This window comes from Anarrhichthys ocellatus, unplaced genomic scaffold (genome assembly GCF_004355925.1).
Source record: "Anarrhichthys ocellatus isolate YVR2014 unplaced genomic scaffold, GSC_Weel_1.0 scaffold24, whole genome shotgun sequence".
Classification (NCBI taxonomy): Eukaryota; Metazoa; Chordata; class Actinopteri; order Perciformes; family Anarhichadidae; genus Anarrhichthys; species Anarrhichthys ocellatus.
This window is the reverse complement of record NW_022280054.1, coordinates 7,146,157-7,159,168: the sequence shown is the minus strand read 5'-3', so window position 1 is coordinate 7,159,168 and position 13,012 is coordinate 7,146,157. Positions and strand designations below refer to the sequence as shown.

Here is a 13,012-nt window from a genome sequence, read left to right as displayed (position 1 = left end):
TGTGTGTGTGTGTGTGTGTGTGTGTGTGTGTGTGTGTGTGTGTGTGTTTCCGTGACTGTCTCTTTCCCTTCAGTCTCTTCCGGTTTGTCTGTCTATCTTAACCCTGTGTGTGCCCGTCTCATCTGATTCAGCTTTTCCTCTGTTTCACTCTCGCATTTCTTTCTTTTTTAAATCTTTCATTGTTCCTAAATTAGCTTCTGTCTCGTCCACTTCCACCCTTCTCTCCTCCATGGTTTTGTTATCCTCATGGAATTATTGTCACACGATTATGTGTCTCAGTTTATCCCGAAATCTGTTGAGTTGGCACTCAGAAGGAAGAACAGCCACATCATCAGTTTGACTGCCCAAATGTTTATTATGACCAAAGCGTTGATGGGAGGGACTATTATTGTCACTTGGCACATATCGAGGTTACAGAATGCGTCACCTAAAACTATTTTACCAGGGGTGGATGGGTGGGTGGAGAGACGACTCGCTTACAGTTGAAATAAGCATACTTAGACACCATCCACCAGACGCTGAAGCAGCCTGAACCAAACTCGTAGTATTTGTAAAAAGCTTTTGACTGACAGCATTGTGAGGAATACCACAGCTTTGTGCCGATGGAGATCACAGTGCGGTTGAATAAATATCACACCTGGCTCTCATATCAAGCTTAAAATGCACTTCCTGTTTCTGTTCACCTCTCTGAACAGAATGTTTAAGTGTTTGTGGGTGCATACGTTTTGTGCAGTGCACATATTTGTGTTGCAGCTCTTTGTTTAAGTTGTTCAAACTCACTAAACCGTTGTGTGTTCTCTCTCCATCTCCTTCCCTCCATGTTCAGTGGTGTACGAGCATCGCTCCAGGTTAGAGAAGTCTCTTCAGAAGGAGCGCTTGGAGCATAAAAAGGCCAAAGAAGGTGAGAAAAATAACGTCTACATTCAATTCTGACTCTTGAGGTTTATCTCCATTAAAAGGAGCTTTGGAAAGTTCAAATTCTGAGACTGCACATCATTGGGTACAATGAATATTAGACTACAGTTTGGTGTACTATGGTACATATATTCTTTGATGAGATTATTATTATAAGTCACCTTTTGACAAAAGCATCTGCTAAATAGATGCAATGTAATACAATTATGTAACAGATGTAAGGGTCATTCTAACTGATGTACCCACCGTAAACAATTTTAAAACCCCATCTGCAGCAGCTGAGCTGTGTAGCAGTACAACAGTGTTGGTTTTGTAACACTATAACAATCTGTGCTGTAAGAGGACGTCTGATTCAGGGACGGCGTGTCATACTTATGAATGGACTAACGTGTTAATGAAATGAAGTGGGTTTGAGTTTACAAGGCATCAAAATGAAGCTCATAAGTCAGCATCATAGTGTCGTACCTTTTTCTTTTCCATCAAAAGCATTTATCACGTTAACGCACAATTTTCCATCTTGTTGAAAACATGAAAGATAAGCTGACCTGTGCTGTTTCTGTCTTCTAGATTATCTGGGTTATAAACTTGATGCACAACAGTCACTGAACAAGGAGAAGGTATGTCTTCACACGCGTTTCATTTCTGCTGTGACTCGGCGTCTTTCTTTTCTACACTTTTATATATTGTGTCTCTTGCCACCCGTCGGTTTTACGTCTTCTTGCATTGCTTTGTTAAACAACTGCCGCTGTCGGCTTTAATTCACCCCTTCACTATTATGAGTTGAGACGGTGCCAGCGAGCCTGACCTACAAAGTCACTCGTTTCACTTTTCCCAATAACTGCTGAAGTAAGAAAATGTTTTCTTTTGTTTTTATGCTCAAACAGCAAGACTCCGGCAACAGATTCAGTTCTCTACAAGTGCAGCATCAGATGCTAAAGGTATAAATCATTCAAATCCTTTTATACACAATCACATTCTCACATTGTGGGTTTCTTACTTCTTGACATCCTCATATTTAACCTGTATTTGGTACACACTCTCTCTGGCCTTACCACACTACATCCTTCCTCTCTCTGGGTTAAAGTTTATGTGTGTGTGCGTGTGTGTGTGTGTCATCACATGACGGTGGTCTTCTTTCTCTGCCAGAACCAGCACGACGACCTGAAGAAGCAGTTCTATGACCTGCAGGAGCAGCACCAGGTCCAAGGCGAGGACCACAACCGGCTGCTGGACGAACACAAAGAGCACTACGAGCAAGTGCAGCAGGTCAAAGAGTCCGAGATCTCCCACCTCAAAGGTACAGACGCAAACATACAGTAGCAGCAGTGTGGGAGTGGTGTCATCAGTAAACATTTTGACTTATGACTTCAACCATGCAGTATTTTAATAAGGATAAAAAAGAAATATAAAAAAACACAAAACAAAAAGTGGTTGTTATTATTCATGCAAATGTGTTGAAGTAGAATATTGTTTGTGTTTCCTGTTCAGATGCATGCTTTCTGTTGACGTGTTTGCTGTTTTTGTGATTGCAGATAATGTCTACAACCTGAGAGAGGAAAATAAGCAGCTGAGGAAAGCCCACCATGACATCCACACACAGCTACAGGATGCACAGGTCGGACTAGTTCTAGTATAACTGTCACATGCATCATACAACGTGTGCTATTTGTGCTCTGACATGGAAGAAATAAAGTTGTCAGTCATTAAAATGTGCCAGATCTTACATTTTACTTTATATTAAATATTTTAGGCAATAAAATGAAAGTTCAAGCTTCTTGTTTGCACTTGTTTGCCCAGGTCCAGCATCAGAACCTGAAGTCTTCCCACGACCACCTCGCACTGACACTGGAAGACCACAAGAGTGCACTGGCTGCAGCTCAGGTAGGACGGCAGCAGGTCTCATTGTTTATTCCTGTCACTGAAGACAACAGCTGATTGATGCTGAATTGCTGCGTCGCAAGTATTTTCCTCACGTATTTGTCTTCCCGTCAACTGCTGCAAATGTTATTGCCTGGTGCAATCAAAGGCTCTAGGTGAGATTTTGACACACAGCGAGGCAGGAGAGTCGCATTTTAGTTTGTCGTGCGAGCGGGTTTGTGTGTTTAGCATGTTAGCGGCGGAGCTAACGGACACAAGGGCGGTGTTAATGGGGAGAAACAGCCAGGTGAGGGGGGAGTCTCTGCTGCTGCTGCTGCTGTACAGTGTGTCAATAATCCGAATGAGCTGATGAAAGACAACTGGAGAGCAAGTCCTGCTCTGCATTCCTCTCAGCCAAACTTTATCCTTTTACTTTCACCTTCCTAATAAAGCAAACCTTCGTAATCAAAATGTTTATTGTAGCGGACTGCGTAATCCCCAGGAGAGAAGAAGAAAAGATGCCCCAGTTTCTGTTTGGTTTTTGGGTAATTAGATCAGATGTTTGCTGTTTCTCCACACGACTGACCTTTTGAAATGCCTGAATGCTTTATTGAATACACAGTGCTCTGCTCTCCTCCTCTCTGTCTGCGTTAATGGACACTCACTCACTGTCTTCTCTTCTCCCTTCTCTCTGTCTGTCTGTCTGCATTTGCTAATTTATTTTGAAGCCTGTCCTGTTTTCCATCACTGCGTCTGGATGGACACACACACACACACACACACACACACTCTTTCTCTTGTCCTCGGGGTTTGGTTTAGTCAGGGCTGTCAGAACAGTACATCTAAAGCACATTTAAGCCAATCAGCCAGAATGATATAATAGAGGGAGTGGAGCAGGATAAAGAGAGGAGGGAGGGATTTAGCAAGAGTTTTTTTTTTTTTTTTTAATGTAACCCTCTGGCCTTGTGTGTGTGTGTGTGTGTGTGTGTGTGTGTATAGAGGATGGTGTCCTTTTAATGGTGTGATGGTCTGAACTGGAAGAAATGTCTGCTTCGCCACAGCAAATCATGTTAAAATGTATAATTTTTCCCCAGATGCAGATATGTAGGTGGCTAAATAAAGTTAGTTTCTGAATAATGACTATATAACCTACATGATTACTACTATAATGATTTTTCATTTGACCCATTCACATGTAATAGCGTACAGCATGTTTGTCTGTCTTCGGGGCTGGGTATCAAACCTCAGTACTGATTAAATTGTTCAGCACTTCTTGGTGTCTTTATCCTTTGGCTGGCTGAAATCTGTCTGCAACACAGAGGATTTAAAACAGTCTAAGTTTTAAATCCCAAAAGCTGGCATTTAATAAATCATCAGATTAATAGTCTTGTTTGCTTCAATAAGATATTTCTGTTTTTGTATCATTATAATTTTGCTAATTTGAGGTCGTTTTTAATTCAGGCGAAATCTTAGGACAGCTTGTGTTAAAATAACATTGACAATTTCACAACTCGACGTCTTTTTAAATTAGGAAGCAAGAGTATTGTAGAAAAGCATGTTCAACGTTATTGCCACTAGTATAGTATCAATATCCAGCCTATTCTCTTACAAGTCCCAGAGGTTCACACATGGGATTTTTTATACTGAAAATCGAGCAGCATCACACAATTGTCCCAGGATGGTCACTCTTAGCCAACCTGTTTATGTTGTTCCCTTTAGATGCAGGTGGATGAATACAAGCAGGTGAGGGAGTCCCTGAACCGGGTGGCTAATCTGAGACAGCCGGAACAAAACCCTGCCCCCCCCCAGCAGCCGCAAGCAGCCGCCATTGCGCCCGAGTCCCAAATTCATGAAGCCCAGCAGGCCACAGTGCTGGAACAGCCACAGAAAGGGGAGCACGCCCACGAGGACGATCACCAGGTTCACCCGAACACAGAGTCCAAGGTAATGTGGGATTCTTTGAGGTCACGTTATTATCAACAAGAAAAGGCATACTGTTAGTGTACAAAAACACAAATCTGATCATCATATCTCCTGCTGCTTTGTCCTCAGCTGGACCATCAAGTGGAGGAGATCAAGTCCCACCCCACCGTATCCCAGCAGGAGGATGGAGAGGGAGAGGCTGAGAGGAAGAGGGAGCTGGCGGAGGAAGAGATGGCTCAAGCAGGACAACCTCAGAAGCTGGAGGAGGACCCGGACCAGCCACAGGACGAAGAGGAGGAGCCAGAACAGGAACAGCCGGACGAGAACGCCCTGGACCGACAGAGACGCCAGCCACAACCGGTTAGAACTGGTGCAGACTACTCAGTTTCATCTAAACGGGCCTTAAACTGGCTTTAATTTTCTGTATCTCGGTTACTAATTTATAGTGACTTGTAAACACGCGGTGTGGTTGAAACTTTTCAAAGTAGTTGATTGGAGCAACATAACAAACCTTGTAATCATAAATGAGACGTGTGTCCTTGCTACCGCTCAGATTGAAGTGCTTATCATTTATCTTGAATCCCAGAGGACCTGGAATGAGTTACAACCTTTCCTCAGCGTTTACTTCTTTGATTAATGACAGCTTGCTCATTATGTGTCGTGTTCATCGTTCTACGCCATCATTCTCATCTATTAAACTTCTCCCAAAGGATGAATTATACCTTGCCTCCACATTCATGTCTCAAATTAGCAACAGCTCTGTGTGTTTGATTTGCTCTCATCTAGTTGTCTCCTCAAAAGGGCCTCCATCCGGAGCAGCAGGAGGAGGCGCACGCCCAGGTGGAGCGCGTGAAGTCTGCCTACGAGCAGCAGCAGGAGCAGCAGCGTCTGGAGGCCCAGCGGGCCGAGGAGCGCAGGCAGGTCCAGACGAGGCAGGATGCCCTGAAGGTCCAGAGAGACCAGGTGCTGAAGGAGAGGGAGCAGAGGCTGAAGCAGGAGCAGGAGAGAGAGAAGCAGCAGCACAAGGAGGCCGACAGGCGGGAGCAGCTGCTGAGAGAGGACCACCAGAGGTCAGACTTCCAATCAGAGCTGCAGAAGGAGTTTGCTCAAGTTACCAAAAAAATTTACTTTCATACTTTTGCTAAGCCAGTACCAAGGAGCTAAATGCAATTTCATTTGTCCTCTTCAAATCATTTTTAAAATGTTGTTAAATTTTTTTGCTTTACAAGTGTTCATTTGAAAAGAACAAAGTGGAATGAACCAAACGGGGTGTGTTTTATCTTCAGTCTTGTCGCTACATCAGCTCAAAGGCCGCATTGGAGATAGAGCATCAGCAGCTCAGTCAACCATGGCTCTCGGACATTTTTGTAATTAACTTTTTCTAAAAAACAAAAAAAGATGAATTAATGAGACTAGCGTTGCGTTGATTAACCTGAGCAATAGCAAAATCTCCCTCTGGTGAACTGGAAGTTGTAATTCAATGTTTGCCACTCACCAAACTAATCGTTCTCTGATCCTGTCAGTAACACACACACACACTAAAAGAGGAAACATTTGATGCTCTGATTACATTTTAGGGAAAGCTCTATGCCGCGGGTCTCAATATACATGATCATCTACCACACAAATGATATATATTCTACAGCTAAATATGTATCAGTAGATGTATATTTCTCAACGTTCATTGCTATGTTTTGATGTGCTCTTCTTTTCTGCCCTGTACTGTCATTGCTGTCATTAGGAAAAGAACCAATTATGAGAATATGGGGAACGATATTGTTGAAGGAGAAGAGGACCGTCACACTGACGATGAAGAAGGTACATCACGTCAGCAGTACAACATATCAAATGTATTCTGAACGAACGTTTCTCACTGTCTGATGCTGTTAGAAGAGTTCACGGTGAACGTGTTTGTGTTCGTTAACAGACACTCACATGATACACGAGGAGGAGGAGGAGAATCAAGAGGCGGATCACAGAGTACCACCACATAAGCAGGTGACGGTCTCCCCATCCATCCCGCTCACTGCCATCTGTTGACGCGTGTGTCCTCATCGTCTGACTCTCCTTTCAGCTCATTCAGTCACTTCACGTTCACACCAGTGTATCATGTGTCACACGTCCATCCATCCGCAAATCGATGCTTTCGTCCGCCCTGCCCACTGTCTTCCCCCCCCCCTCTCCCCTCTATCCATCTTCCACTTGTCAGTCAACCCAGTGATCTGTTAAAGCTTCTGAATACCAACAAGGCCATTAATGCATCGTTAGAGTGCACTAACTGCCATAATCAGTTTTTATCTGCCAACATATTCAGTTATAAATCCTCCACACTACTGTTTCATTGCATGCATTCAATGCAAATATTAACGCACTAATACCAATGTACCTCTTCTTTACTTAAATCCTGTGTTTTTACTCTCTCTTTTTCTGTAGGGTGGTGCAGGTGATCTGGACCCCGAGGACGACCCCAACAACCAGGGAGAGGACGAGTTTGAGGAGGCTGAGGACGACCGGCCGGAGCACAGGGTTGTACGAGAGGAGGATGAGGAGGAGGACGGGGTGGTGGAGGAGGAAGAGGAGCCGGCAGCAGCAGCAGCAGCAGCGGCAGCCAAGCACAAAGACACGCGCTCAGGCCCCAAACAACCTGCCCTGGAGGAGGAACTGGTGGTGAGTAAGGAGGGGCCAGAGGAGATGCGAGGCATGATGGTGGCATGACGAAACTGACGGAGAGAGTTTGAGATCTGGAGGCAGATAAGGGGAGGGGGGGGGGGGAGAAGGGAAGAAACCACAGCATCTAGGAAAATAAATGATCTTTAAGTGGTGTTTAAACTTGTGTGCGTGTGATTTGTGTGTGTTCAGCTGGCTGGAAACCCGGATCAACAGGAAGACGCGCTGGACGACCAGTACCAGGAGGGAGTAGAGGACGATGTATGTAACACTCTGTGCATATTGAGTAAAGTAATGCAAGAGATAAGTAGGAACAGACTTGCCCTAATGACACGCCATTTGTTTTTTGTGTAATTCTGTCTTCTCGTTGTTGGTGTCCTGAAGGTCCAGGAGGACATAGCTGGTGGACAGAGGAGAGAGGAGGAGGTGGAGGAGGAAGGAGAGAATCCATATAACGAGGAGAACATGGACCAGGTGGGTTATTCTTCAGGGAACCAGAGTCAGAGGATTTCTAGCTATCTGTGCGTTTTGTTCCCTTAAACCCAAACTGGTTGTGGTTCAAAGCTTAGAAAGCACCTGTCGTACGCGGTAAGATGCTTTTGGCACCACATCTGGAGAGTAATATTTACTACGGTGACGTATTACCTGTAGTGGCTACACGGGGATGAAGCTGCGTGTGCATGTGTGAAGTCCCTGTAACTTGACCCTTTGCCTGTGCGCGTCCTGGTAAATGTGGGAGATCGGGTGTCGAGTCTGTCGGGGTGTCGAGTCACCACCCGGGTTTGGTTTAATTTTTCCTAAGAGGAAATCTGTTTAAATGGAGCTCACACGCATTTCATAACTCTGAAACAATACATTCATGTCACATATTTACTTGTTTACATGACAAACGCTGGGTTGGTCTTAATATTTCTAAGAAATAACTTGAAGAAGTCGTATCATTTTGAGTAATATACAAAATAAATGATAATCAGCAGCCCACCTTGCTGATGTGTCCTTGCACAAGACATTTGACTCCTTCCTCCCTTCTGTAACTGACCACCTGACATTCATTTATTTATAATCCCTAGTGTTTAGGTCCTCGGTCCACTCGCCTCTTTAACCGACTGGTGTTTCATACTCGAGAGTGAACGTACTTCTGTTTCTCTGTAATTTGAGCTCAGTCGAGCTTTCACTTCATTCAGCGTCATTCATCCACTGGTGCATCTCTTGAACCTTTGCACGAGAGCCACTGCTTCCATTTATTTACAAAAGAATAAAAATCCTGTGAGTTCCAATCTTACGGACGGATTATCAGGAGAAACATTCCCCCCCCCCCCCGTCACGGACTCCCAAAGCATAGATTCTATCGGGACGTTTTTGCATATTTTTTGTCAATGGTATAGAAAAATGAACTTTGTGATGTCTACTTGGTTGTCTCTACTCCTAAACTGTGAAATGACATGATATCTGAAATGAGTTTGGAATGCCACTGGCCGCGTAAAAACAGTACGAGACTAAGACGTTAACAGGAATTCAAATCTTGTAATTTCCACAGAAGTTATATTGTGTCGTGAATACCTGTAGATGTCTGATACAATCATCATCCTCTTGTTGTGTGCTTGTGTTTTGCTCCAGGATGACGTAAAAACCAATGAGGGACCAAGACACGAGGGGGGAAAGGACGGGGATTACAGAAAAGAGGGCGAGAATAACGAGGAAGAGCATTACGAAGAGGAAGATGAGGACGTGGAGGTGGACACGGCTGGTCTAGATAAGGGAACCAATCGGAGGGCAGAGATGTAAGACGGAAGCAGACGAGTCGCAGTGCCTTTTCGGCTGCCCTTAGAGCCTGTCGGGTCTTTCTTTCCCTTGTTTCCCCAAAGGAATAAAACCAGCTATCCGTTCACAATCCCAATTAGGAAAATTGGGATATTATGCCTGGAAGATAAGATGCCATTGCGAACTCTGTGGGGATGGAACTGAGCGTCTCTCACTGTGGAAATGGACAGAATATGTCGGGACGGAAAGCGGATGCGTACTGTATATTTTCTTTTTATTCAATTGCTTTTCTGTCTGCCTGATTGCCTGCTTCTGTTTTTCAGAGCAGACAGGCAGAGAATGTATTTCTACCATGTGCTGTCTTTGAGTATGTGTAAAGAAAGCAAAGATAAATGACGTTATTCATGTTCAGGCCTTTATATGTATGTGTTATGCAAACGGCTGTATACTTTATAGAGCTCAAATTTTAATCTTGCATTCCAATCGATCGAGTCGTTTTCTGTTATTTATTGTTGATTGTAACAATTCTGACAATCGTAAAAAAAAAAAAAAAAAAAGATGCAACGTTTTTTATATTTTTTTTTATTTCCCCCGCCTGAACTAGTTTGTCATAATAGCTTTTACCAACTATCTGAAGCCATGGAGTATTTTCACTGGATGTTGCCAGTCCAAAAGACATTGTGTGCTGAAAGTGTCACACTGACATGTGCCTTCCATTATTGGAAACCCACTCTAGGTCTTGGTCATTTCACATTTGAAAAAACGACACCATTTTAATAGGACAGGAGAGATAAGGGTGTATAAGTTAGTGCTGAGCCTTAAACGGGGCTTTTTCATGTCGACTGCTGTCGTGAATTCAATTCACAAACCTAATGCGATTTCCTCAAGTCTTTATTCTACTGTACCATGTATAGTAAAACAAATGTTGACAGTTTGTACTATTTCCCCGCCAGATATATTTGATACAAAAAGTGGGACTTTGATTGCATTGAACCATGTGTGGAATAAAGATGTCAAAGGATTGTTGTCTGATGCAGTTTAAAGTTGACGGTAATCGGTCTCCGGCATAAGCCTCCCGGGGAAGGCTTATGCCAGGGTGCTGGAAAGGAGGCTCCGACCGTTTGTCGAACCTCAGATTCAAGAGGAGCAGTGCGGATTCCGTCCCGGCCGTGGAACAGTGGACCAGCTCTTTACCCTCGCAAGACTACTGGAGGGGTTCTGGGAGTTTGCCCAACCAGTCTACATGTGCTTTGTGGACTTGGAGAAGGCTTTCGACCGGGTCCCTCGGGGGGGGTCTTGTGGGGGGTGCTGCGGGAGTATGGGGTGCCGGACCCGTTACAACGGGCGATCCGGTCTCTGTACGACTGCAGTAGGAGCTGTGTCCGCATTCTCGGCAATAAGTCAGACACGTTCCCGGTGGGTGTTGGCCTCCGCCAGGGCTGCCCTTTGTCTCCGGTCCTGTTCGTGACTTTCATGGACAGGATATCTAGGCGCAGCCTGGGGGTGGAGAACGTCAGGTTCGGGGGTCTCGGGATCGCCTCTCTGCTGTTTGCAGATGATGTGGTCCTGTTAGCCTCCTCGGATCGTGACCTCCAGCATTCACTGGGGCGGTTTGCAGCCGAGTGTGAAGCGGCGGGGATGAGAGTTAGCACCTCCAAATCTGAGGCCATGGTTCTCTGCCGGAAACCGGTGGATTGCTCCCTCCAGGTGGGGACGGAGTGCCTACCTCAAGCGAAGGAGTTCAAGTATCTCGGGGTCTTGTTCACGAGTGAGGGTAAGATGGACCGGGAGATCGACAGGCGGATCGGTGCGGCTGCAGCAGTAAAGCAGGCGCTGCACCGGACCGTCTTGGTGAAGAGGGAGCTGAGCCGGAAGGCAAAGCTCTCAATTTACCACTCGGTCTACGTTCCTACCCTCACCTATGGTCACGAACTCTGGGTCATGACCGAAAGGACAAGGTCACGGTTACAAGCGGCCGAAATGAGCTTCCTCCGTAGGGTGGCCGGGCTCAGCCTCAGAGATAGGGTAAGGAGCTCGGTCATCAGGAGGGAGCTTGGAGTCGAGCCGCTACTCCTTCGCGTCGAAAGGAGTCAGCTGAGGTGGTTCGGGCATCTAATTAGGATGCCTCCTGGACGCCTCCCACTGGAGGTTTTCCAGGCACGTCCAACTGGGAAGAGAACCCGGGGAAGACCCAGAACACGCTGGAGGGATTACATCTCCCAGCTGGCCTGGGAACGCCTCTGGATCCCCCAAAATGAGCTGGAACATGTTGCCGGTGAGAGGGAGGTCTGGGTCGGCCTGCTTGGCCTGTTGCCACCGCGACCCGACCCCGGATAAGCGGTGGAAAATGGATGGATGGGTCTCCGGTGGAGGCTGGAGGGGGAAACTACCTGGAGATACTCGTCCATAAGAGGAATACTAATACAGCAAAGTATTAGGTCGGTGTAACTCAAACCTGAAAGTGTATTTTAGGATGTTAGCTACCATTTACTCTGTTGTAATGTTTGTGTAGCAAGCAGAGCTTTCCTCAGAGTATGGTCTATTTTTTACTCATAGACTGTATAGTTTTGACCTGTCCATGCTGCCTGTGGGGGGGAAACTGGATGAGCAACATAATGTGACACTTTGCTGAGAGCAACACTGGAGGCAGGATGAGTAAGTATGTGAAAAGATATTTAGATATTTTTAGAGGGGTTCTAAAATGAACAGCAGGTTGGACCAATGGTGTTGGTGGCTTTTTGCTTTTATGCCATAAAGCATAATTTATTAATAAATGCTCTTACATTTAAGTGTATTATTATTATTTAGTGTCGGCCATGATTAAAAAAAAAAAAAAAAGTCTCTAAAAATTTAAGATGCTTCGTAAAGAAATTGACATTCTGCAGTCCTGGCAATCTTCGCTCCAGCAACGTTCAAATGTAGGAATTTGGTGTTGAAAAGTTTCCACTGTGGTATTTACTTCTGGGGATTTCTCCTTCACATCTTTTATTTTATTTTTTTTCATCAAAATCAAGGGACTGTAATTGGAGAAGGAAAAGAACATAATTGAATGACCATTTAGATCCATCCAAGTGCTCGTCTTTTATGACAGAATAGTTATTTAAAAACCCAGCTGCTTCAAATTGACAAATAATTGGCCATACCCTGATTGAGTTTGTACCCTTAGGTAGATTTGGTCTGCAGTAGAAAAGGCATCCATCTTAAAAGACATTTTACAAACAACATGATAAAAGCACTCAAGACTCCAACAGTGAAAGCTGTCCAACTGAATATTCTTACAGATGTTCTATCGGCTGGAGGGACCTCAGAGTTGTGAGGCTGCTCCACAACTAAATTGTTAATCAATCTGCAGCTTGCCAGAGACCCACGAAGGATCCAGAGGAAGTTGTTGGGCTGCTCCACTGCTGTTGTTGCCCTGTTGCCTGACATTACTAATATAATTAATGGACGTAGTCTTGACTTACAGAAAAGCTCATAACTTGACTTGAGCTGTGTGCAATTCTGCCGTCAAGTTTATCCTCAAACAGAGACGAGATGATCATAAATATGTATCAATCCTGAATATTCATTGTTGAGTTTACATGTCATGGGGTGCTCGGTTTGGCCACCTGTGTCCCCCCCAATACTCAACTGTTCTTTACCCTGTGTGGTTGAGAGAAGATTGTGTGTGAACTCGCTCACACGGGAAATGAACCGACAAATCCGGATGAAATGAAAATCAAACGAGAGGGGGGTTGACTGAGTGAGGCAATTACCTCTAATAAAAAACATTTGTCCCTGGCACATAGTCTCAATCAAATCATCCCTTCTCCTCTTGGTCTCCATTTCTGCTCTGCCTCTCACTTCCTGTCATCGTCCCCGTGCTTTATCTCCGTTTCCTCCCTCTCTT

General features: G+C 44.9%; 1 protein-coding gene across 1 annotated transcript; it reads left to right on the top strand.

Annotated features, from left to right (window-relative positions):
• Window positions 1–795: 795 nt before the first annotated feature.
• Window positions 796–10,127, top strand: golim4a (golgi integral membrane protein 4a; the record flags this gene model as incomplete). Its single annotated transcript, XM_031860976.1, has 15 exons — window positions 796–901; window positions 1,483–1,532; window positions 1,800–1,853; window positions 2,062–2,212; window positions 2,448–2,530; window positions 2,713–2,796; window positions 4,492–4,716; window positions 4,825–5,055; window positions 5,497–5,765; window positions 6,437–6,513; window positions 6,623–6,693; window positions 7,129–7,362; window positions 7,555–7,623; window positions 7,747–7,836; window positions 8,980–10,127. Coding segments are annotated over 15 exons (1,962 nt in total), but the record flags the coding sequence as incomplete, so codon positions are not given.
• Between the last annotated feature and the right edge of the window lie 2,885 nt (window positions 10,128–13,012).